General features: G+C 38.0%; 1 protein-coding gene across 3 annotated transcripts in view; it reads left to right on the top strand.

Annotated features, from left to right (window-relative positions):
* The window catches only part of itfg1 (integrin alpha FG-GAP repeat containing 1), a 169,208-nt gene that overhangs the window by 24,634 nt on the left and 120,504 nt on the right, over positions 1 to 24,070 (top strand). For all 3 annotated transcript variants that reach the window (XM_044102727.1, XM_044102744.1, XM_044102753.1), the window contains exons 7-8: positions 2,310 to 2,359; positions 18,314 to 18,389. In XM_044102727.1, coding sequence (XP_043958662.1) covers positions 2,310 to 2,359; positions 18,314 to 18,389 — 126 coding nt within the window. The remainder of the gene's footprint in view (positions 1 to 2,309; positions 2,360 to 18,313; positions 18,390 to 24,070) is intronic.

The following is a 24,070-nucleotide window of genomic DNA, read 5'->3' as shown; positions in this document are numbered from 1 at the left end:
CAGGCACGTAGTTCTATTTTATAGCACAATTAAGTAGCTATGTTGCCTTCATTTGTTATCAAAATGCTATACATATCAAATACGACTCAAAAGAAATTTGACTTTTTAAATTAACACTTATAAATTAGTCCTCTGTCGCTTTAAAAACTGCTGCTCTTTCTGACACCCAGACTTCAGGAAGTCTTCACAATGTCGCATCCTTTGTCAATTTTTTTTATTTTTATTATTATCATTTTTTTCTACCAGCTTTTCACTGAGAAGTAGCTCTTATGATGCCCAGTTCCACCAGGTGTTTGCTAATTGCTGCTGGCTAGTCTGAAGGAGCTGAATGGACTAGTCGCACATGAGGCATTTTGCACAGCTGAATAGTTACCGCAGGAGATTAAATGATTTCTCTTCATGAGAGTGTCAAGGCAACACTCATGTATGCTTTTGATGAGGGAATAACTTTATAACATGAGGAAATAAGATTTTACACAATACTGTCCTTTTAATGCATTTTGGTGCTAAGCCATTCAACGATTTATAAACCAATGGAAGTATTTTAAGGTCTATTTTTTTGTTATAGAATGATGTGGGTCTATAGATTCTCACATCATTCCTAACCAATCCCACTGCTGCACTTTAAACTTGCTCCTGGCGACAGCATGTGCGTTGGAGGCAATCACTCGATGTAAAATGTCTGCTGTTGCCATGTTCATTATGCAGGACCTCCAGTGTTCCCCTCACTAATGCAACAACCTTTCCTACTTTCCTTGTTCCCAATCCATTATCACTCAGATTTTCTATTCGTCTATGCAGAGCACTGTAACGCATCGGGCCCAGCTCTGCTCTGAGGCAGATCAATGGCGATATTTATTTCATGTCCAATTATTGGGGCAGAGCCACAGAACACGGCAATTAAAGTAATCGTCGTCTTGCAGAGAAGCACACAGAAAACCGCATTAAAAGTGCAGCCTGCAGCTCGAAGCTTCAAGCGCAGGCAATATGAGTACAAGTGCAGGGTTATAAGAATCCAATAGCGAAAGCTACAGGCATTACCAGGGGCCAAGACCTGAGAAAGCTCAGAGAAATCCTGTTGCTTCGAGCACCATATTTTCTCCATTATATGTATTTTTTCCTTTCTTCACCTGGTTTTCCGTCTGACTTATCAAAGAAGCTAATTCATTGTGGAATCTTTAATAGATTTTCATACTACAAATGACTGTGTAATTAGGCTTCTTTTATTCATTAACACACTGCCTCTTTATGATATTTCTGTTTCCTTACATAATGGAGTTGTTCTCCTCTTGGGAACACCAGGAAGTATGGCAGTATCTATTCTTCTTGTGATGAATGTAAATGTTTTGTATTGAGTAAAATAAACAGCTGTGATATTCTTTAGGGGATTTGGTTCCTACTCGTATTATTTCTGATGCGACATTTCTCAGATATGAAGCAGATTTTCTTTTTCTTACCTAATATGAAACGTTTATCATCAATGTTTGAAATTACACAATTCCTTTCTCTGATTGCCTGTGCTAAGTACTAGAACTTCACTTTGTTCTCACTGATCTGAAAGTTTTATGTCATCCATATTAAATGTAAAAGTTCATCAGCAGGTTCAGGTGACAGTTCAGTTGCCAGCAATTTCATTTATTCTTGACAAGCAAACTTTAAAAATGTTGCGGTTTATACTTCTGGAACAATGGATGTTTTGGTGCATCTACAAGTTTGTTTAGAAAAATTTAATCTAATGGTATTATTCTATAAACACAAAAAGCTGATGTAAAAACCAAAGTGCGCTGAATTTATTTGTGTTCATTTTTGGTATATCAATTATACCAAACATATTTCTGGACAAAGTTGATTCAACATGATTTGTATTTTGACCAGTCTTTGTTTCTCCCGTGCAAGTTAAACACCCACATTCTGCAAACTGAAGAAAAACAAACTAAAATGCAGAAATGTCTGCAGGCTGAAAAGAAAAAAAAAGGAAGCAGTTTTCTCTGACTTAATTTAGCTGATGGAAATTCCATTTATTTTTTTTGATTCACTGTTAAACTTGCACAAGTTTGTTACACTCTCTCCTCAGCAGCCGGTTACAGCAATAATTGGAGAGGGAAAAAACCCCATGGTTTTATGTGCAGGTTTTGATTGCAATTTTTCTAGTTTTTCTACAGTAGCAAAGCTCTCATGTGTGTTTTACCCTGGGCTAGATCACGCTGTCATTTCAACAATTTTATTTGAAGAATAATTACCAAATGGAAAAACAATATTCATCTAATAACTTGCCTTATCTTTTCTCTCGCCTTTGTTTCCTACAACAGATTTGTTCCTGACGACTGAAGATGGGAACTTTGAGACTTGGCTAAATAAGGTAACAAATGTCTATTACCTTACCTGATTTACAGATATAGATAATTTTATGAGGCCCATTGACCCAGATGAATCTATCTAAAATAAACAGGAAAATGTGTAAACTCGCTGATCCTGTAGCTTTCCAGTAAAAATTAAAAATATTGCATATGAAGTGGAAGAAATGTTGTTGTCAGTTCAGATTCAAAGTTCAGCAGTTTGTATTAAATAATGTGTGAAGATGCCCAGCTTTACTTTTAATTACGCTCCATCATTGACTTTCTACTTATCTGCTACTTTAGCATACATAGGTTTATCTTTGTCATGAAGTGTGGTTGACAGGTGGTGAGGATGACGCTGAGGACCCAGGTTGGAGTGAAAGAATGATAATTTAATGGTGAAAATATACAAAAACATCCAAAGTCCAGGCAGCACAGAATGAACTTAAGGCTAAGGCTCAAAACTGGTAGCGACTGGTAACAATGGACAAACATCTGACACGGCAAGACAGATTAGACAAGACAGAATAGACAAAGACCCAACAAGGAACACAGGGGGGATTAAATACACAGAGGGTAATCAGGGTACAAGACACAGCTGGGAACAATCAAGTGGTAGACAGGACGAGTCAATAGACACAGAAACCTAAAATAAACACAAAGAAAACTCAAATCCTCACAATCTTCAGCTAAGACTCTGCTTATGAAAACTCTATTTAAATGTTGCAGCAACAATCTGATACTAATGTTAGTTCACGTCGTGCTACGCAATGCAGACCTTCTGTCTGGGCTGATGAAGATGTATCCACCTCTGCATGTTAAATGCTCGGAGGAACTTAAATTGATAACACATGCCTGGACTCCATGTTCTGCAAAATACAGTTACATTTTTCATCTTTAGAAAATCCAAAAGATGTTTGCAGATACACCAACATGGTAAAATACAAAATAATACACCTTGAGCTTTGGGTAAGAATAAAACTATTATCACAAAGGTTTGTCACGGTTATTGTTATGCTGTTGGATGCTCTGATATTGGCAAGTGAAAAATAATTACTTGTTTATATTTAAAAGTAATCCTTATCAACCTAAAGCTTTATCTTTACACTGCACAAAAACTCTCTTTCGACACTTTTATCCAAATACATTTGGTGATTTATGGTATATTTAGCATCATAATACAATAAAATGAGAGTTCAGCATAATATTTCTAAAACTGGTGTGTTGTTGTAATCTTATTTGTTTTACAAAATCCTTATAGCCTATATCAGAGTCTGATCCATGCACATTTTATAAGTATGTATTCTCAAAAAAGAATGAGAATTTAGACTGAAATGTACCTTTAGCTTATCTTTATATTATCTTATACACCCAAATGCAAATAATACACATATTAATAAGTTCATTGGACGTGTCGGGGGATTCCCTGGTTTTCCTGGCACTGCCACCCAACTACTTGATATTCTAGGAGAGCAGGAAGGGGAGCCCATGGCTCTTGGTTTTTGTCAGAGGCGCCTGTTTGAAATGCAGCAGGTTGATTCAGAAGCTCGTGTCAAGAAAATCCGAGATCATCCCACTTCCCCATGCTGGAGATTTTAGTTTAACAGTAAAAATAAATAAAGTTATCTTTAAAATTAATTACTCAAGTAAAATCTAGACCCAACATTAGACTTAAATGTCAATAAAATCAATTTGGTTGTGTGTGTTGTTTCTGTCTCCTGCAAACTTTGCTTTAATTCTACTTTTTTCTATTTAATCATAAGAAATCATAGTCAAGACAGAGAGAGTCATGAAACAGGAAAAGCAGTTTCCTGGAAAAAGAGGAAGTAAGTTTCCAGCCTGCAGATTTATAAAAATAGTTCAGACTATTACTTAGCATGAAAGCTTTAAAGAATGAATTCTAAATATTGTGAGTAATTGGATAAGATTCAAAGTAAAATACTTATATTAATATTGGTTTACTTGTAATAATACTTACACTTACACTTACATTAGTGGGAACTCTTACAAGTAAAACAAGTAACTGTAACTTTGATATCAAATAATAAGAATCATGAATTATTCTTGGTTTCTTTACAGAAAACATTTGTAATAACTCACATTAAGATTATACTAAGAGTAACTGATAAATTATGGTTATCATAACATTATAAAAGAATGATAAATCAGAGAAGTAAAAGAAGTTATAAATGTGATTTTTACTCTGAACTTGAAATCTTATAAATGTGATTTTTACTCTGAACTTGAAATGGTGTCAAAGGTGTAACTACAATTAAAGATCACTGATGTATTGGAGGTGGATAGTAGGTGAAAGGTTAAGGGAAAAAGGGGAACTAACAGGAGAGCAGAGATGGTCAACACCTTATTTGGAAACAGGTTGTTAAGCAACCTGAGACATTAGCACAGACATCAGGACACAATGTCTCTAAGACAGTGATGGAGATGAGATCATCTGTCCAAGCAGGTAGCCAATGAAATAAGCACAGCAACAGTGCTAGCCAATGCAAATGAACCAAAAGGGTGGATGAACCCTATAAAAGGTGGGTGCAAAAGAGGAAACTTTGGTTGGATCCTCCAGGCAGCTTCGAGTCAAGATCGAGATGGACAAAGAACTCTGCAGCTGAAGAAGAGCCGGGGCCACAGAGCCGAAGACTGTCCTGATCATGGGGACCAACCCGTCTGCCCCGCAACATGTGGCTTCAAATTGCACTTCTCTCATCAGCTGGGTTCAGACCCCAAAGACGAAGATGAAGACCAAGGTAAAGACAAAGACAAAGAACAAAGACAAAGAAGAAGAACTGATGCCTTCCTTTCTGCCAGCACCCAAGTCCTGTGTGACCTCACCATCCATGAGGAGAAGAAAGCTCATCAGGCCTACAGAGATCCCTGCCTTCGTCGACCAACATCCTCCTCCTGCTGCAACACCTCCTTCATCATCAGGCCAGGTCTGGGGTTCGAAAAGCCAAACTCTGTCCGTCTCTCTCAAAGGTTCCCTTTTTAGTTCTCAGTGTCAGCATTAGGGAAAGATAGACTAGATGATTGATTTTTCTTATTTGATTATTTCTGCTACTGAATTAAGCTGTACTGACCCTTGCAAAATTGCCTTACTAATAAAATAATTAGCATAAAGAAAATCTAAAAGATGTTGTGGACATTCAATTAATGAGTCACCTTAAAGTTCTTTGATGGTTGTAAAATAGCTATGATGTTCGATTCTGGAGAGGAAGAGGTGGAAAATGTTTATTGGTTCATGATAGCCCAAATTTAAAACATCATCCTTGGGACTCGCCCGAGTCACTAAAACCTACCTGGTTCAGTAACAAGAGCAAATTGTAATAAAAGAGAACGAGCGACCGTTAACAGGTGTGCTCTGTGAAACTAGTTGGCTGCAGGCTGCTCAGTCTGGCTAATTCACAGGGGGAAGAAGGGTGGGACACCTGGATGGAGGTCGTCAGAAACCAGGCGAATCGTTTCTCGATGCCAGCTTAAACAGAGTTTACTTCAGTTCTGGACAGGGTAAATCTCAGCAGATTTAGGAAACTCGATTAACCCGTTAGATGGAGAGCTGGTACCACATCTCCCCTCTCAGAAGAGGAAGTAGAGAGTGAGTGAGTAGAGAGAGAAGGAAGGAAGGGGGGGGGGGGGTGTGGCGCAATAACAAGTGGCGCCCAACGTGGGGCTTGAAAACGAACAGGGACTTCACAACTTATGGACGAAGAAAGCAGAACTGAGGCTCCGCCGGAAACTCGAGGTGCAGCGACAGGACAACACCTGAGAAGAAGCCCTATGGAGGGGCAAAGATGAAGTTCTTTCAAGCCACCAAGAAAGATTGTCTCTGCCGGGGTCGAAGTGGGACAGAACACCTAAGGACAGGTGGTCCTAGAGAGGTAGTACGGTGCGTGCATATGGTACTCGGATATGCAGGCGTGCTACAAACCCGTGAAGAACTGAGCAAGCAGAACTTCTGGATGACCCTTCAGCCCATCCGATGCAGCTGTGGGACTGTGAGTATGTGTTCAATACGCAGGGACCCAGGGCAGCGGATGGAAGGTTTGTTCATCAAGAGCACAGTCCCATGGGGTTCAGTCTGCATGGATGTAGCAGAGCCAATGGGGATAACAGGAAGAGAGGTGAGAAGTACCTCTTGGTTCTGATGGACTCACAGTAACAGTGACAGCTGCTAGAAGAGCAGGTCTTCCCCTGCAGAGGAACTCCGTTCACGTCACAGAAGGCAGGGAGGCGAAGACACTTCTCCTTTTTGCCCAGAGAAGGAAAAAGGGAAGTTGCAGCTCAAAGTGTCATTGGAAACAGGGCAGAGAGTCAAGATCGGCCTGCAGCCACGGTGATTAAGCTGAGGTTCAACGCCCAAGAGTTTGTAAAGTAAGTACTGAACTGCAACACAGTACTACTGATGAAGAAAGGGGTCCAAGGGGTGCTCAAGCCAGTTCTTAGCTAAAGCGAACCAGAACATTACAAGAAGATATCCAGAGGATCAAGCATCATGCCATCCTACAATAGACTGGCCACTATTACAGGATGGTTGCCGTTCAAAGAACAACTTCAAGGCTTTGGACTGGGAGGGCCGTGAAGAAATTGGACTATGCTAAAGAAGAACTCCTGTCACAAACTGATGGATTAAACTGGAAAAGGGGCTGAAGTCGTGAGGAAGAAGTGGCGTCATAGAAAATCACTAAGATCAACCCTGTAACAAAGCATTGAAGTCAGACCCAACACCTAGAAGGATCTGGCAACTGTTTCGTCCTGATATCTAGAGCACCTGTCCTGGATATTCAGCACTGTAAGTTTTGCAGTTTTGTTTTTTTTTTTAAATTGGACAATTTCTGATGCCTCCGACAACTCCAGTACCCCTTAAAGACCACAGCTACGGAAAAGGATCACGATTACGAGGAAAGCGTCATGCTGCTTATTTTTTTGCTTTGCTCTGCTGAATGTTCGAGATTTTTTTTTTTGAGGCCTTCTTCCTTCCCACATCCTGAAGAAACGACAGTTCATCCAGCGAAGGTTCCTGTTAAAGAATCAGAGCGATCCAAGTTCTCTTCGACATTCATCACCTAATGGGGGAAATTAAAACTCCAAGGAGGGGGTGTCAAAAGAGGTGGAGTTTTGATGACTACACTGAGCCCTTTGTGACAACTGAGGATGAAGAATCTGCAACTTCACATCCCAGAAGAACCTCTTCTCTTTCCAGACGATGACGACGCAGAACTGCAGGAGGGTGATGGACTCCCAGCATGGGAAAGGTCTGACCTCGTGGAGGGGGTGTCAAGAAAATCCGAGATCATCCCACTTCCCCATGCTGGAGATTTTAGTTTAACAGTAAAAATAAATAAAGTTATCTTTAAAATTAATTACTCAAGTAAAATCTAGACCCAACATTAGACTTAAATGTCAATAAAATCAATTTGGTTGTGTGTGTTGTTTCTGTCTCCTGCAAACTTTGCTTTAATTCTACTTTTTTCTATTTAATCATAAGAAATCATAGTCAAGACAGAGAGAGTCATGAAACAGGAAAAGCAGTTTCCTGGAAAAAGAGGAAGTAAGTTTCCAGCCTGCAGATTTATAAAAATAGTTCAGACTATTACTTAGCATGAAAGCTTTAAAGAATGAATTCTAAATATTGTGAGTAATTGGATAAGATTCAAAGTAAAATACTTATATTAATATTGGTTTACTTGTAATAATACTTACACTTACACTTACATTAGTGGGAACTCTTACAAGTAAAACAAGTAACTGTAACTTTGATATCAAATAATAAGAATCATGAATTATTCTTGGTTTCTTTACAGAAAACATTTGTAATAACTCACATTAAGATTATACTAAGAGTAACTGATAAATTATGGTTATCATAACATTATAAAAGAATGATAAATCAGAGAAGTAAAAGAAGTTATAAATGTGATTTTTACTCTGAACTTGAAATCTTATAAATGTGATTTTTACTCTGAACTTGAAATGGTGTCAAAGGTGTAACTGCAATTAAAGATCACTGATGTGTTGGAGGTGGATAGTAGGTGAAAGGTTAAGGGGAAAAGGGGAACTAACAGGAGTGCAGAGATGGTCAACACCTTATTTGGAAACAGGTTGTTAAGCAACCTGAGACATTAGCACAGACATCAGGACACAATGTCTCTAAGACAGTGATGGAGATGAGATCATCTGTCCAAGCAGGTAGCCAATGAAATAAGCACAGCAACAGTGCTAGCCAATGCAAATGAACCAAAAGGGTGGATGAACCCTATAAAAGGTGGGTGCAAAAGAGGAAACTTTGGTTGGATCCTCCAGGCAGCTTCGAGTCAAGATCGAGATGGACAAAGAACTCTGCAGCTGAAGAAGAGCCGGGGCCACAGAGCCGAAGACTGTCCTGATCATGGGGACCAACCCGTCTGCCCCGCAACATGTGGCTTCAAATTGCACTTCTCTCATCAGCTGGGTTCAGACCCCAAAGACGAAGATGAAGACCAAGGTAAAGACAAAGACAAAGAACAAAGACAAAGAAGAAGAACTGATGCCTTCCTTTCTGCCAGCACCCAAGTCCTGTGTGACCTCACCATCCATGAGGAGAAGAAAGCTCATCAGGCCTACAGAGATCCCTGCCTTCCGACCAACATCCTCCTCCTGCTGCAACACCTCCTTCATCATCAGGCCAGGTCTGGGGTTCGAAAAGCCAAACTCTGTCCGTCTCTCTCAAAGGTTCCCTTTTAAGTTCTCAGTGTCAGCATTAGGGAAAGATAGACTAGATGATTGATTTTTCTTATTTGATTATTTCTGCTACTGAATTAAGCTGTACTGACCCTTGCAAAATTGCCTTACTAATAAAATAATTAGCATAAAGAAAATCTAAAAGATGTTGTGGACATTCAATTAATGAGTCACCTTAAAGTTCTTTGATGGTTGTAAAATAGCTATGATGTTCGATTCTGGAGAGGAAGAGGTGGAAAATGTTTATTGGTTCATGATAGCCCAAATTTAAAACATCATCCTTGGGACTCGCCCGAGTCACTAAAACCTACCTGGTTCAGTAACAAGAGCAAATTGTAATAAAAGAGAACGAGCGACCGTTAACAGGTGTGCTCTGTGAAACTAGTTGGCTGCAGGCTGCTCAGTCTGGCTAATTCACAGGGGGAAGAAGGGTGGGACACCTGGATGGAGGTCGTCAGAAACCAGGCGAATCGTTTCTCGATGCCAGCTTAAACAGAGTTTACTTCAGTTCTGGACAGGGTAAATCTCAGCAGATTTAGGAAACTCGATTAACCCGTTAGATGGAGAGCTGGTACCACATCTCCCCTCTCAGAAGAGGAAGTAGAGAGTGAGTGAGTAGAGAGAGAAGGAAGGAAGGGGGGGGGGGGGTGTGGCGCAATAACACTCGACAGTACTTTATCTGATCGCAGAGAGAGGAAATAGGAAAAAGAAGAGAGAAAAAAGGGCGTCGAAGCAGAAACAGAGCGAGGGTTTCTACAAAGTTAGAATGTTTGGGAGGAGGAAAGAAAATCAAGCAAGAGCAAAACAGAACAAACTTACCGCTCTGCTCTAAGGCCAGAAGTGTGATGGGTGGACTGAACAGTTTTAGAGCAGTTTTAGTAACTAAAAAAAAGACATAAAAGAAGAGGAGTTGTCACTCATAGTTCTAGAACTTTTATGTCTTCCAATCTACTGGCAGTGTTAAATTTTTCAGATGTGTGTATTATTATTAAACGGAACCGGTAGACCAGGGGACGAAAGTAAGAATGGGGGGAACAGTATAATATTTATTGTGCGGTTCGTCCGTAAAGCTACACTTACACTGTAATCATCAACTACTCAGCCGCCCACCGTGTTCAGTCTATCTCCTCACCTGTATAAATACTCCTGCATCGCTCTTCCTGCCGTTGGCTCTGAACCAGCGGCTCCCGGAGGAGAAAGGCTGCCGTACTCCAGGCATCGCGCCAGTCATTTTAAGGATGCTTATTGGTCCCCCAAAAACGATGAAAGCCCGGGCATTATCATCAATTAATAAAATCCCCACAGGCTGAACTTGAAAATTGGAGGTTATGCTGCTAACATTTGCATTCGTCAACAACAAAGAGGCGGACGTGAAGCTGCGCATAATGCAAATAATGTCCCGGCCGGAACACGGTGCGCTAAATAATGAAATATAAATTAACGAAGCATCAAGGCAGGCAAACTTCCCTCAATGAATCTTAATAATCGAGGTACTTGAACCGTTCGAGGAATCGTTTCAGCCCTATGTAAATATTAATCTGCTAAGATGCTAAATTATATCAGAAAAGTTTTAAAAATGTAATGTTACAAAATAACTGATATCCTAGCATATTAGTGGATTTAAGAGATTAATAAAATACAGAGTTTACATCTGTTACTTAAACCCTAGATGTGTCATAATATATGTTCTTTATAAAGACACCCAAGCAGCCACTTTTTATTTGTTATTTTTGCTTGGCACAGTTTTCTTCCAGCTTAGCTACATTTATATGGGCTCCTTAGGTCTTAAAATAAATCTGTAGAAAGCCATCTAGAATCGTGTAAGTTGACCGAGCAGCTTTTATTCACCAGAGACCCTAAAATCTTTTTCTCATGTCTGAGTTTGAGCCAATCTGAATTTTTTTGGGCAGATGACATTTTCACTTAATAACTGTCAGTGTGATAGCAAATCTAAATGGGACTACTTTCCACATTAGTTCTGTCCAGGTCAGTAAATAAGTTTAATTAAATAGCACATATCTGATTTTGTCTGATTTTATTTGATTTAGTTGAATGGTTGTTCTCAATAGACCAATGGTTAAGCTAAAATAGTTTATTAGTCAATCTGGGCAAAATGTTTTTCCATTTGTGTTTATTCTGTATAAAAGAAACTATCTGAATCTTTTCTTATTTATGTAAAAGGTTCAGTTCCCTTATCCATCTAATCCAGTGTGCCAAAGGATAACTTGCTCTTCAAAGTGAAGCCTTTAAAATCAAGTGGAACAAAAGACGAAGCCCAAGTTTGGGAGCTAGACTAAGTGAGGGTACAGATTGATTTACAGAAGAATGGAGTCTCTTCATTATCCAAATAAACCCTCTTCACTTTATGAATGACCGCCATCTTATTCCCAACTTCCTCCCATTAAAAAAGCCAAATTGCTTCCGTTCATGCAAGCTTTTTCTGTGCTGTGTTGTGTTGCTTTTCTCTAATGACCCTCATCCTCAGTGCACCAATTCATCATGCACACCAGCAAGTCCTAATATCAAATCACAAAAAGCTGTTCTAGTTGCATACTCCTACGCTTGGGGGAAAAACATAGTCAAGCAAGGAAGACCAGGCCGTTGCCCAGCAAGCCATCAGCATTAGACTGCTGTTAATCCCTTCATGTTGTTCAGCTGTATCTGTCGGTCACAGGCCAGTAGACTCTCACTTGTTTTGTTTTTTTTTTTCTTCCGCCACTTTTTTTAATTAATCGCCTCGGTTTTTCTACCGCCTTAGTCTTATTCCATCACTGCCCATTCCACTGTTTTCTTGTGATTACACAAGAGAGGGAAGTCACAGCAGTGGAAATAAAGTAGGAGATGCACAGAGACGCATCGGCCAGCGAGTTACCGAGCGGTGCAAAAGGTCAGGTCTGTGACATGATAGATTCAATTGGTGACACCGGAGCAAACTGCCTTTGCTGCACAAACATGTCAGCGGTGTGATTTTCAATTTTGTAATTTCATCATTTCACCAAGGAGGGAAAAAAAAAGCGGGAAAACAAATAAAATACTAATTTTAAACGCAGAGTAGCAGAAGCAAGTTGCAAGAAAAAACAAACATTCTTTCATTGTTTCCTGTTTCCTTGCCAGTGGTTAGTGTGAATTTAATTCCTTGTGACAGTAAATAGACCAAGCTGTGCAGCCAGAGTATTCTTTAGTTGTTATCACATCAAAGAAAATAGCAAGGCAGCTTTTATATTATCCATCGCTATATATGAGCTGCCTTGGCATCGTTATTTCAATCTTAGAAGCAACACGAAAGGATTTGTTTCACTGAGCTTACATGAATACATGCAGCCCATCCAGGGTTACCCTAATCCAATGATAATGACATTCTTATCATATCACCTATTAGCTAATACAGTGATTTTACCGACACTTATTTAAAAATAGAATATATTTCCTCTTTGTTTTGTGTTATGTGTGTTCCTCTCTGCCTGAAAGAGAGATGTATTGGGGGTAATTCGAACAGACGGCATCAGCAATTCTAGAGCGTGTAATCCCTTAATCTTCACACATCAGTTGGCCGTCCTCAAACACACTCAGTTTTTTAATCATGCTCCATTGCAATTAAGGAACCAGCACCAGTCAATCAGACAGATGTCATCTCTGATACTCAAGTTGACACCATAAATCCATGAGTGACCAGAAACCCTGATCTACTTGCTGCAGAATAGATCATTTGTATGTCTGGTAAATATTAGTAAAAGTTAGTAAAATTGAATAATTTTGAAAAGTTATTTCTAGCAGTTGCATGTTGCTTCCACTTCTTGATATGGAAAATTATATGAAACCTTTGAGTGTTAGGTCTGAGTGAATGGGAACCTATGCATTCTCTATTCAAATGTTGCTGCAGTGGACCAATAATGACATTGCTTAATGTCAAGCTATACTAGTCAGACACTCTTTCTGCACTGATGAAGATTTAGTCACATCACTATGTTAAATGCTCAGAGGAGCTTGAATCGATAACTATTTTTTGATTAATTTGACCCACATTAAACACATGACTGGACATTTCCTTCTGGAAATATGGTAGTTTTGCACATAAGTAGTGCTTATACAGTCATTAACTTTTATTCTTTTGTTATGGTGGAACTCTTTGTCTAACACACTCCAAGGATCATTTCAATCAACAAATAAAGTGCCACCATAATTGACTATGTCAGAGTTCAGTGCATTCATGATGTGAATGGTTAACTCAAAAGCACACTTTAGTTTCTACAAAGACTAAAATTTAATTTTGCTTTGGAACTTGTTGCCAGCTGTGGGACAAACTGCTTTGATAAAAGATAAAAGAAACACTGTTTTGTATAATGATATATTTCTAATCTATAAAGTAAGCACATTTCCACAATCAACTAATGTTTGCGTGGAAAAGGTTGTATCTCAAGTTTTTTGTGTATGCTAACCATTTGCACATGAACCGCTGAACCGCCTGATTTGGGTTTTAAGTCATATCTCTATAACATAATAAACTTGAATAAAGAAAAACTGTATTACTAAGAATTTAGAAAGAACATATTCCTCATGACAGCCAAATAGCTAACAGCATATCAGGCATATCAATAAGGGATGTATCTGATAAAAGACACAAGCAACGTTTCCCCTAGTATCTCTGAACTGTACTTATTTACACAACTTTAAGCCATAAACTGGAAAACTTTGTGTGAAAAACAGTACTCATGTCATTTTTAAGATAAAATTTTAGAAGTGCTGGGAGCTCACTCATTTATACAGAGACACTGACACACACTGTCTATGTTCTGTTAAAGAGATTCCCCACTGGTTCAAGTATGCTAAGCTAGCAGTGACTCAGCTTAGTAATAATAATGTTCTGTGTTCTTCAGGTGAACTGGACTTTGGTCAATGAAATGTTTTTTCTTCTTTTTTTTTATTGTTTCTATGTTGTTCTGCCTTTGTATACACTTCCAATGGTTTCCAGTATGGAAGGTGTTTGCACTGCATTTTTGACTCATTAAGAATTTATAGTTTCTTTATTTTATTCATGGCGACTTTGACTCATCATACAAAGTAAGTGTTTTCATTTTCTCCATAAACAAGCGTGTCTTTACACAGAAGCACAAAACACTTTATTTTTATAGGATTTTTTTTTTGTGTGTGTGTGTAAAACTGATGACGTTTCTGGCTTCAAACTCAATATGTGGCCCATTAGGATTATCCTTCCTTGATGACGCTGTAAGCGATGAGCAGTCATGCAAAAAACCCATTTAGATGTCAAAACATATAAATACTAACCGACTCGAAAGAGGCAACATAAATTCAATGGGACAATTACTTTGGCAACACTAGTCATGAGTCTCTTAATCTCAATGTCTCAGGAGGGAGTTAGCGAGATGAGTTGTTTCTATAATGGATTGTTGAAATACTTTGCACCACACTTTTTAAGTATGCTCAACAGTAGTCACATTTCCAAACTACACTAAGAATAAACTGTTCCATAAGTAGCAGTGAACTACAGCCTTAAAACCACATAAAAAAGCTTTAGACGGCATCGTTGATGCATGTCATGGCATCGATTTTTCATCAGATGAACATTGGCCAAGTAGTCAACATTGTATTTGGTCAGATGAATAGAATGGAGCAATAAATAATAACATTATCAACACTTAATGTCGCTCGTAGTTTTTTTTTCTCACCAGATTTGAACAGATTTTTCACCAAAACTAACGTAAAAACTACCAAAAAATGTAAGATTATTCAGAGTATTTGGGTTTTCTTTACAGTGGTAGTGAATCGTGTAAGCTGCCACACAGATGCATTTCTTACTCATAAAATTGTACAGTCCCTTCAATCTCTCTGTTGGTGCTGTAAATCTTTGGGAGATGATTAGATTTGGCCCTTTGTGTTCCCAATTTGTTTCTCTCCCTAAGCTTAAGTAAAATTAAAGCAAGTTTTACAGAAATATATCATAAGTAATTCTTTCTGCTGCTCTTTATCTTTTTATAGTTTCCTGATTTATGGCACACCATGCGGAGATATTACGTTTTTATAACTACGGTATATTTTGGCAAAAACAAACTAAGCCCACGTTTCAGTTATTTGTATAAATCTTAAAAAGAAAGGGCTTTTGTGGTTTATAATTTATTGGCATTTTGGAATAACTACTTCATACGCATTGAACATCCAAAAATGATATTTTATGGCATTTATTTCAGTTTATGATCAAATTCGTCGGATTGAGTTTCCGTTTGATAGACTGTTTGTTTATTCATGTTTGTTCCATGACTTCCCTCTAAATTGCCTTTGTTGGCAATTTAATCCTTGTGGCATTGTGGAATTTCTCTCAGCACAGAAAATCAATACCATGGATGGCGCTTTGCATTATAATGCTGGTCTTCCTCTACGTTATTACCAGGATCTGTCCGGTGTTGTTAAACAGACAAGCATTTATTGACTATGCTTTGTCTTTTCATCTCATGAAGCACAACTTTTGAATTTTTTCATCTGTAGTCCATATATTTTTATAAATATGAAGTGTTATTTATAAGTTATAGAATTTCATGGTCTTATTTTGATGGCCATAGCAACTTACGACTTTTGCTAGGGAGTGGAAAAGAGGAGCAGCATATTTCTTAGAGAGAAAATGCTAAATTGCTTTTTTTTTTTTTTTACATTTAGACAATAAAGTCAGACTCGGGTTTGTTGCATTTTATTGGTTCATTTTGTACAACGCATTGTATCAAGTAAAACACACACACCCACACACACACACACATCTTCAGCCTGGACATTCCGTCTCTATGACATTCCTCTCGATTCTCATCTCCCTCCAACGCCCCTTCTGGGATTTCTCCCATTGAGGTTGATTTCTGCAGTTGAGTTTCAACCGGGCCAATCATCGCACAAAAGGATGACTTTTGAACGATTATTTCTGATCTTCTGCTGCTTTAGAGCTCTTGTCTGCAAATGGTCGTAGTTTGGCAGATGTCCCAAATCGCTTCCAAATATTGAGCAATTAAAATTGGAGCAAGAGAAATGTTTAAGACATTTAATTGCATTTCAAGCTTAGAGCTCTCATGAACAGCTCAGTAATTCTCTTTTCACACTGTGGGATGGTTGTCTACAGCATACGCAATTTCCGGTAAACATAGCTTTGCTTCCTTCATGCTCCACGCTGTACATTACATCCGTCACGACCAGACGTTAGCAATTGGGTAAAATCACATCCAATCATTTAAATCGTCAACATAGTCTACACCTCCAGCAAGCAACTGTTTTTTATCTGGTTAATCTTCTTACTATCTGTATCTCTTTCATAATGTATATGCAGGTCTCTCTTAGTAAATGATTGTCTCCATCCCTCTTCATGTCTTTGTTTCTGTTTTTGGTGCATTCGCCCATGAATCACCTAATGTTGGTATCAGCAGGCCATATATCCCTCAGTGCATGTGTGTGCATAAACACATTGCTTTTCCTGCTTATGTATCTAGCTTATCCTTTCTTCCAGATACGGCTCAGAAAATGATGATGTTGGGAGAAAGTTCAAACTTTTTTGTCACTTGTATCTCGCATAGATTCATTCCACATAGAGTGGAATATTTCTGTGGCTCTTTTAAGGTGTAATGGGAGCCCAGGTTGCTTTAAAAGCAGCCTTTATGTTTGTCGTCTGCACTGTTGGGTCTGGTGTCTTTCATCTTCTTCTTGACAATACTCTATTCATCTTTTATAATTCTCTCATTTTCTGAGACACTGAATTTTGAGTTTTCTTTTTCTATAAGCCCTAATCATCAGAACTGCATAAAATAAAGACTTGAAATAGTTTGCTATATATATATATGTAATAAATCTATGCAATACCTGAGTTTCACTTTTCTGAAATGAGTGAAAAAAATATTAAAGTTGTTCAAGTTTGTTTTAGACGTACCTGTACATTTAACGCACATTTTTTAATTATTTCTGGAACTCTTATTTGTAACATTCATTTTTGCCCGAAACCAACAGAGTGTAGAGATATCTTCAGGTTAATAAATTCACAGAAGCAAAATGTGTGACAGTTTTAATGACTGGCTGGGCCACTGTCCCTTTGAGGCTGCTTCAACACAGGAAATAAACATAGGAATTCTCTGGCCTTTGACACTGAAAGCTGATCTGCTGTCTGTTATTTGGACATAATAAAAACAAAGTACAGCAGGAGCCCCACAGCTATCACATGCCGTGGATATTGCACATGTATACCAATTGTACAGTGTTTAAATATGTTCATAATTTTGCAATTAATATTCTCTCTGTTTCTCTTGGACTGTGTAAACCTTTGAAAAGGGAATATGTCTTTAGACTCTGCTGCTTCTGCCAGCTAGCAGATAGAAAAAACTGTAAATATTAAAGTTCAGCCTATTTATCTGTCGGCGGTCTAGGTATATAAAAAATTTTAAAAAACTTGTAAAAGCGCACGCTTGGTCAGTGCGACCCCACCTGACCCCACACAGGGGAAAAACCTCGCAGGGTCCAATTGACCCAATCTCTTAAGACTGTGGGAGGGTTAAAGGTCATGTGATTCTGACTTAAACAGTTTACAAAATTTGGAACAATACCAAAAAAAATTACTAAAGGAAAGAAAAAATTATTTTTTAAGTTACGCATTTATTTTACAGCAGATAAAAAACTTAAAGGCTTACAATAAATGAAACGCATTGTGCGCGTTTGCAATTTGGATCATTTAAAAATATTTTTGAACCGTGTAGGATCTGTTTGTACTCTTTAAGATTGTTTTTATGCATTTCTGTCAAGTACAATATTAAACTTTAGTGTTTTAATTGTTGTGTGCAAAACAAAAAGAAGTAATGTTACATTTAGAGACAAATGGGGAAAAAAGGCAGAGAAGGCTGTTGTATCTGTAGCGTTTCAGCACCTGCTAGTAGATTTATGGAAATGTACCGGCTCTGCCTTTTCCTAATGTTAATGCACAATTGTCATACTCATCCTTTTTTCCCCTCAATTGGCCCATTAAAATGTCTCATAAGCCATTTTCTTTTAAAGGGAATTAGTTACTGCTTCGGTGTTGTAATCCTGATGCCTCTTCTCTGTATGGCCCTATTGATCCACTGGGTCTGTGACTGTAAAACAAAATTCAAGCTGATTTATTTATGGCCGTTAAACAATCGAGAGTACAGTTGAGCATTTGAAAAATGTATGAGCATTTATGAAGCTGCATAATTTTATTGTTCTCTCTTCTTTCCCTCGTTTCCTCTGTGTTGTTCTCCCAGGATGGGGCCTTCACCAAGGGGGAAGTCGTCTCAAGTCCAGCAAAAACCATCGGGCAGTCCTCCTTTGTCGACTTTGGTAAGAATTAAAGATAGCTTCTTTTCCTTTCCTTGGGTCGAAAAGTCTTGTTGGTTTAAAGCAGAACCCTAATTATGATAATCTTGTGCTTTCTAATGCTTTTTTATTTAAACAAATCTTTCTGTATTCGTAGGAAAATCTACTTTTCAATTATTAGTGTAGCAGCATTATACGTAGATACCAGGTAGGAAAAATTAACAGTGTTGAAATTGGCAGGTTTGAAAATATAAAAAAAGGGCTAGTTGTTTTTCTGATGTATTAAAAGCCAAAGTTAGCAAGTAATCTGGTGCGTCTATTTTTTCTTTCCTCCCCCATGTCTATCCGACAGTATATCTATGAGCATTGTTGTCTGAGTACCAAAAATAACAAGTGGAGCATTATGATATTCATTTTTAATGGACGCCTTTATGAGTCACTATACTAAGCTACTAATGTTATATTTAGTGAGTGTAACTGTTTTTGCAATAATGTTTTTTTTTTCTTTATGATGTGGCTAATGGGGGATCCAAATAAACAAACAAATGCTTTGCTTTATATACATAAAAAATATTTTTAGAACTGGCTTTGGGTTTATTTATTAATGGGAACAGACACCGAGGCGGAGGGGAAAATTAAAAGAAAGAAAGAAAAGAGGTAGGGAAGAACGTTAACAGGGAGAGAGTGAGAAAGAAATAGAAGTGAGAACAAGAAAATACAAGAAGACAACGGTAGAAATCTGCATGTAGATCTGCAGAAAGAGAGAAAAATAACCAGATCGAAACAGAGAACCGAGAAACAACAGCAGCAAATAACAGATGTGCATGAAAGAGCAACAATGTCCCTGAAAAGCACATGGTGCTTGTTAATATAAGGTGTGTCTAGTGGCAGCCGCAGCTCGAGTTGGTGTGTCTGTGAGTCCATACCTGATTCAGTTACAAAGCAAAGCTTCACAGTTAAAAAAAAACAAAAAAAAAACTTTTTAGTTGAAACTCTCAAATGCAAAAAATGCCTTCATTTTGTTTGTGAAAACATAAAAAATGTGATTGGACGACTAGTTCTGGCATTAGAACAATTTAGTATGACATCGTTTCAGTTTAATTGACAACACATGCTGCATCATGGCACTTCACAAAGAAAACATGAATGCAGCTTGATTGTGTATCATCTAATGCTTTGATTGAAATATTATTTTACATCTCAGTAAACATTAAAACAGCTGTATTGTTGTGGTCTGAGGAATGGATAGCAGCAGTTATGTGGAACAAAACAGAATAAGTAAATATGTATCCCTGGTCAGGTTGCCTTGGGGTCACAAATGTGTTTGCGACTTCTGTGACAGATTCATTTTTTTCTCTCTTCTTCTGGGCTTTTTAAGCTTCTGCATTTGAAGCCTCCTAGCTTCAAAGGATTCTAAATAAGACCTTATGGTCTCCCTAGCTTTGACAGTTTCACTGCAGCCCTCTCATCACATAACATCCATTCTTCACACACAAAAACCACACACTCTCACCCTTTACCCACGAGGCTTATCTCACACACACAGTTACACAAGACAAGCCCACAATCCCATATGGAGCCAGATTTTTGTGGGGATCTTATCCTTTTAAACAATCTTGGCCAGTGAGATTCATTGTTAGGCTCAGCTTTACGTTTCTGCTCAGCAAATCTCCACTGGTTCACTAATCTCCAGGCTGCCTAAAGTGTCCCTCGGTCGTCCATCAGAGTGACCACACTGAGGACAGAAGAGCAGAACGACGCTGGCTACTTAAGCTTGTCTCTAATGTGAAAAACAATACAGCTGGGGAGACCAAAACAACATTAGGCAGGTGGTCGTAATGTTCTGCCTCTTTAGTTTTAAACCTTCTTTCAGTTCAGATCTGTTTCAACTGGTTGTTTTTTTTTTTCTTTTTAAGAATTTGCTAAGTGAAAATTTTTTCTTCTTTTTTGAGGGAGGGGGGTGGCAGCGTTAAAATCGGTTGAATCATTTTTGCTTTTGTTTTCCTCCCAGTAACAAAAACTACTTCCCCAAAGTCAGCATGCATCCGGCTGATTCTGCAGCATTGCTTCAGTCTGAGACGGTGTCAGACCTTGTTCGCATTAATTCAGTAGTAACGGGACGGGGCACCTAAATATCCGCGGGCCAAATATCCCAGCAAATCAACTCATGTACAACCTGTTTGTTTTTTGTTTTTGTTTTTTTGGATTATAAATCTGCTGCTTCATGCTGACTGAGCATTTCTAGTTATGTCTGGAGAAAAACGGCAAAGTCAGCATGAGAAAGAACCTTTTTTTTTTTTTTAAGTTTGGAACTGTGGAAATACTGTGCAATACAGTTGAATAAATAGGTAATGCATCATCTGTGCTACTCATTATGACAATTAATTGCTAAATATGTGGTAAGCCCTCTTAAATATTCTAATAAACGTAATTAGTTTATCGATATTCCACTGCTCTATCTGTCTGCTCTGTTTGTTTAAAGTGCTGTCAATGGTTGAGGGCTGTTTATTCAATATTAATTTAGTTCTTTGTGCTGCACATGCACATAAACACACAGCCGAACACACAGTAACGGTTTCACACCGATAAACACATCTCTGCTGCCAAGATTAATCTTTTAATCTCACTGCAGCTCGGGGTGCCCATCAAATATTTAGTGAACAAACTTGCCCTTCCCAAATTGCTCATGATCTATGAGCCTGAGGGGAAATGTCCTGTATGCTGTGTCTGAATATGTACATGTTCATATTCTCTCTGGAATATTTTCTGTATTTTTGTTGTTTTTATCGGATCCTCCCCCCCGTCCCTTTTATTTTTAGTCTCACTAAAGTTTTTCTCTTTCTTTTCTTCTTATTTTCTTTCCATCCTTCCTTCAGTGTTTTCTTCTTCAGATGTTTTGTCAACAGCTGAGGGTCAGATTTTGCTACATTGTTTTGCTGTCTTCTTTTAATCCATATCCCGCATGTGATCTAATCATAAAACAAACCATTTTTAAATTTAATTTAGAAAATGAATTTCCTGCAGTCACTTTTTACAATTATTTTGAGTCATATCTAACACCAGCGAATCTGATCTGTGCAAACAACTGAATGAGTGATTGTGGGTTAATTTAGATAACTTCAGATACACTGCAGCAAATAATTAAATACATTTGACTCAGAAATTTACAGCTACATTATTTTCTCAAACATATTTTGTGATGGCAAAGCGCGACAGCATCAATAACAATGTCAGATCCGGCGTTTTCTAACAGAGATGCACCAATTAGAACTTTTATGTTCATTTCAAATCTCCATTTGTAAAAAATTACTTTTAAATGAATTTAGAATTGTATTGTTTGTTTTGAGAGCGATCAGTTTTAATGTCAGAGCTTTTAATTTTAAATTAGAGCCTGGCTGCTCCAGGCCTAATTTATTAGGTTTTCTCGCCTCTGAGGACTTTGAAATCTTAAAGCCTCGTTATTTTTTCCTTGGATTTTTTCCAAGCAGGCCTAGCACAACAATATTACTTTTCTTTTGTTGTCTTTTGATAAAGTGTATTTTACTTTCTTTTTAATCATTTGGCCATAGTTCTGGAATTCTTTTGCTAAAATAGTCACTAGTCAACAATCACTATCAGCTTTCGTGCCTTTTTCTGCTGTGAGTATTAGTTCATACTATAGTAGCAGAGGCCACCAGTAACGGTAACGATAATTGTTACCGCTGTCATCAGAACATTTTAACATTTTAAAGTCAAACGCAAAAGCACAATTTTGCATTTAAAATTTTAAATGTGAAATATCTAAAAAGCATTCCCCATTTTTACATCCGTCACAGTTAAAAGGCTCAAAAGGCAAAAAATGACTCTGTTGTGTTTTATTTGGCCTTTTTTTAATCTGCTTGAAGTTTTGCTCTCTCTCGCTCTCATGCAGCGATGATGAAAACAATTGATCCCATTTTACTGTTTCCATATCTCCTGCTGAAAATCGCAAAGTCTGAATCTTCTTCACTAACATTTTCCACATCAAAGCATATCTGTTGATCAGAAAAAGTTTGGACCTTTAAATTTCCAAGCAACTCGTCACAAACCAGGGCCAATCAAGAAAAAAGAAAAAAAGAATCTGTTGATTCCAATCACCACCTGATTTCGGGGTGCACCTCTAGTTTCTTATGTTTTAAGTCAGGCTGATTGGAAGAATCCTAAAAGACAGTGTGCTCACCTCAATGAAAAATTATTTTTGTTTTATCCCGATTGTTTAGCATTATTCAATGTAGACTGGATTCTAAAAGAACCAAGTGTGGTCACAAAGGCAAGTGAATCCTCCATCTTGTTTTGTAAGGCGTTGTGTCTCTTCGTATGTATTGTCTTATTAACGTGGCCACTAACAAACAGAACGAATGCGTTTCCCTCCTGCTCTAACTTTGTCAACTTTACTGGCAAACACTGAATTCTATTAGAATGCATATTTCTTTTACTGCAGCCTGGACAATTGTTATCTTCGTCTTCATCTTATAAAAAATTGACCATAAATGATAAAAGATGTAATGGACAAAAACAGAAGAGACCAAATAAGGAATATCTTACACAGCAGAAAGCTCAGACGAGAGCAAATCGAAGCACCACGGTGTGGGCAGCACGGATAGAGGATAGAAAGTAGAGACGATGTGAGGCAGAGTAGAGAGCAGCGCTGGATCCCTGTGTGATCTGGAGTGGGAATTATTTCCATCACACATCACATTGTCAATTCTCACTCTCTGCTTTTACCTGCTCTTTTCTCCCCCTGTTCAGCGCTACATTTTTCTCAACACATAAAGGACTGTATGCGCCAGCCTGCCTGTACTTCTGCAGAACTTCTGTTTTCCACCTGTACTGCAGGTTTGGCTTCGTCTAAGAACTCTGCTGAAAGGCTTGAGTTCTGCGCTGCAGCAGAGGTCCAGATGTTAAAATATTTAAGTCTCACTAGTATATTTGAGCTTCTCAGAAGATTGGGTAATTATTCATCAATACAATTTTTTACCGTACAATGCATTTTAAAATTTTTTTAAATTTTTCCATCAGATTGTAAAGTGATATTTGTTGATTAAAAGACTGCTATGTTCTTTCAAGGTCCTCTGTAGATTTAAAGCCTTGAGAGTAGAGGAGAAGCATTTTCAAGCACAAAACATATAAGAAATATTGGTTTTCTTAGTTTATTATCTGTCTATCTGTTCATCCATCCATGTTTGCTCATCGTCTGTCCGTCCATCCATTGTTTCTCATCATCCAACAATTCAATTAACATCAGTCCATCATGCACATATTCATCTACTCGTCTATCCATTTTCTCATCTGTCTATCCTTCTGTCCATCTTTCCATCCATTCCTTTCAGTTTTGGGGGTTTCAAAGCTACAGTATATCTAATACGTATTCAGTGGATTGTCAGTGGCCTCTAATTTGACAAAGAAAAACAATAAACATTTTATTTGATCTCCAAACGTTTTCACAAAACACATTAAGCTAACAATGTGATTTTAGACGAGTATGAGACTATCGTACTGAAATTGAACTTTTAATCATAACCTACCTTTCACAAATTAGAATTTTTTCTCTATTCGTGCAGAAAGCATTGATTCATCTTGAGCTATGTGTTTACCTTTAGAACAATGATGGAAAGCAATAGGAAACCCGTCCACTGTCTCGTGTTTATGAGCGAATGGTTCTGCTATTAGCTCAATTCCCATAATAA

The sequence above is a fragment of the Gambusia affinis genome, linkage group LG02, assembly GCF_019740435.1.
Source record: "Gambusia affinis linkage group LG02, SWU_Gaff_1.0, whole genome shotgun sequence".
Classification (NCBI taxonomy): domain Eukaryota; kingdom Metazoa; phylum Chordata; class Actinopteri; order Cyprinodontiformes; family Poeciliidae; genus Gambusia; species Gambusia affinis.
Note: the sequence above shows the minus strand (reverse complement) of the source record. Positions and strands in the feature narration are given on the sequence as shown.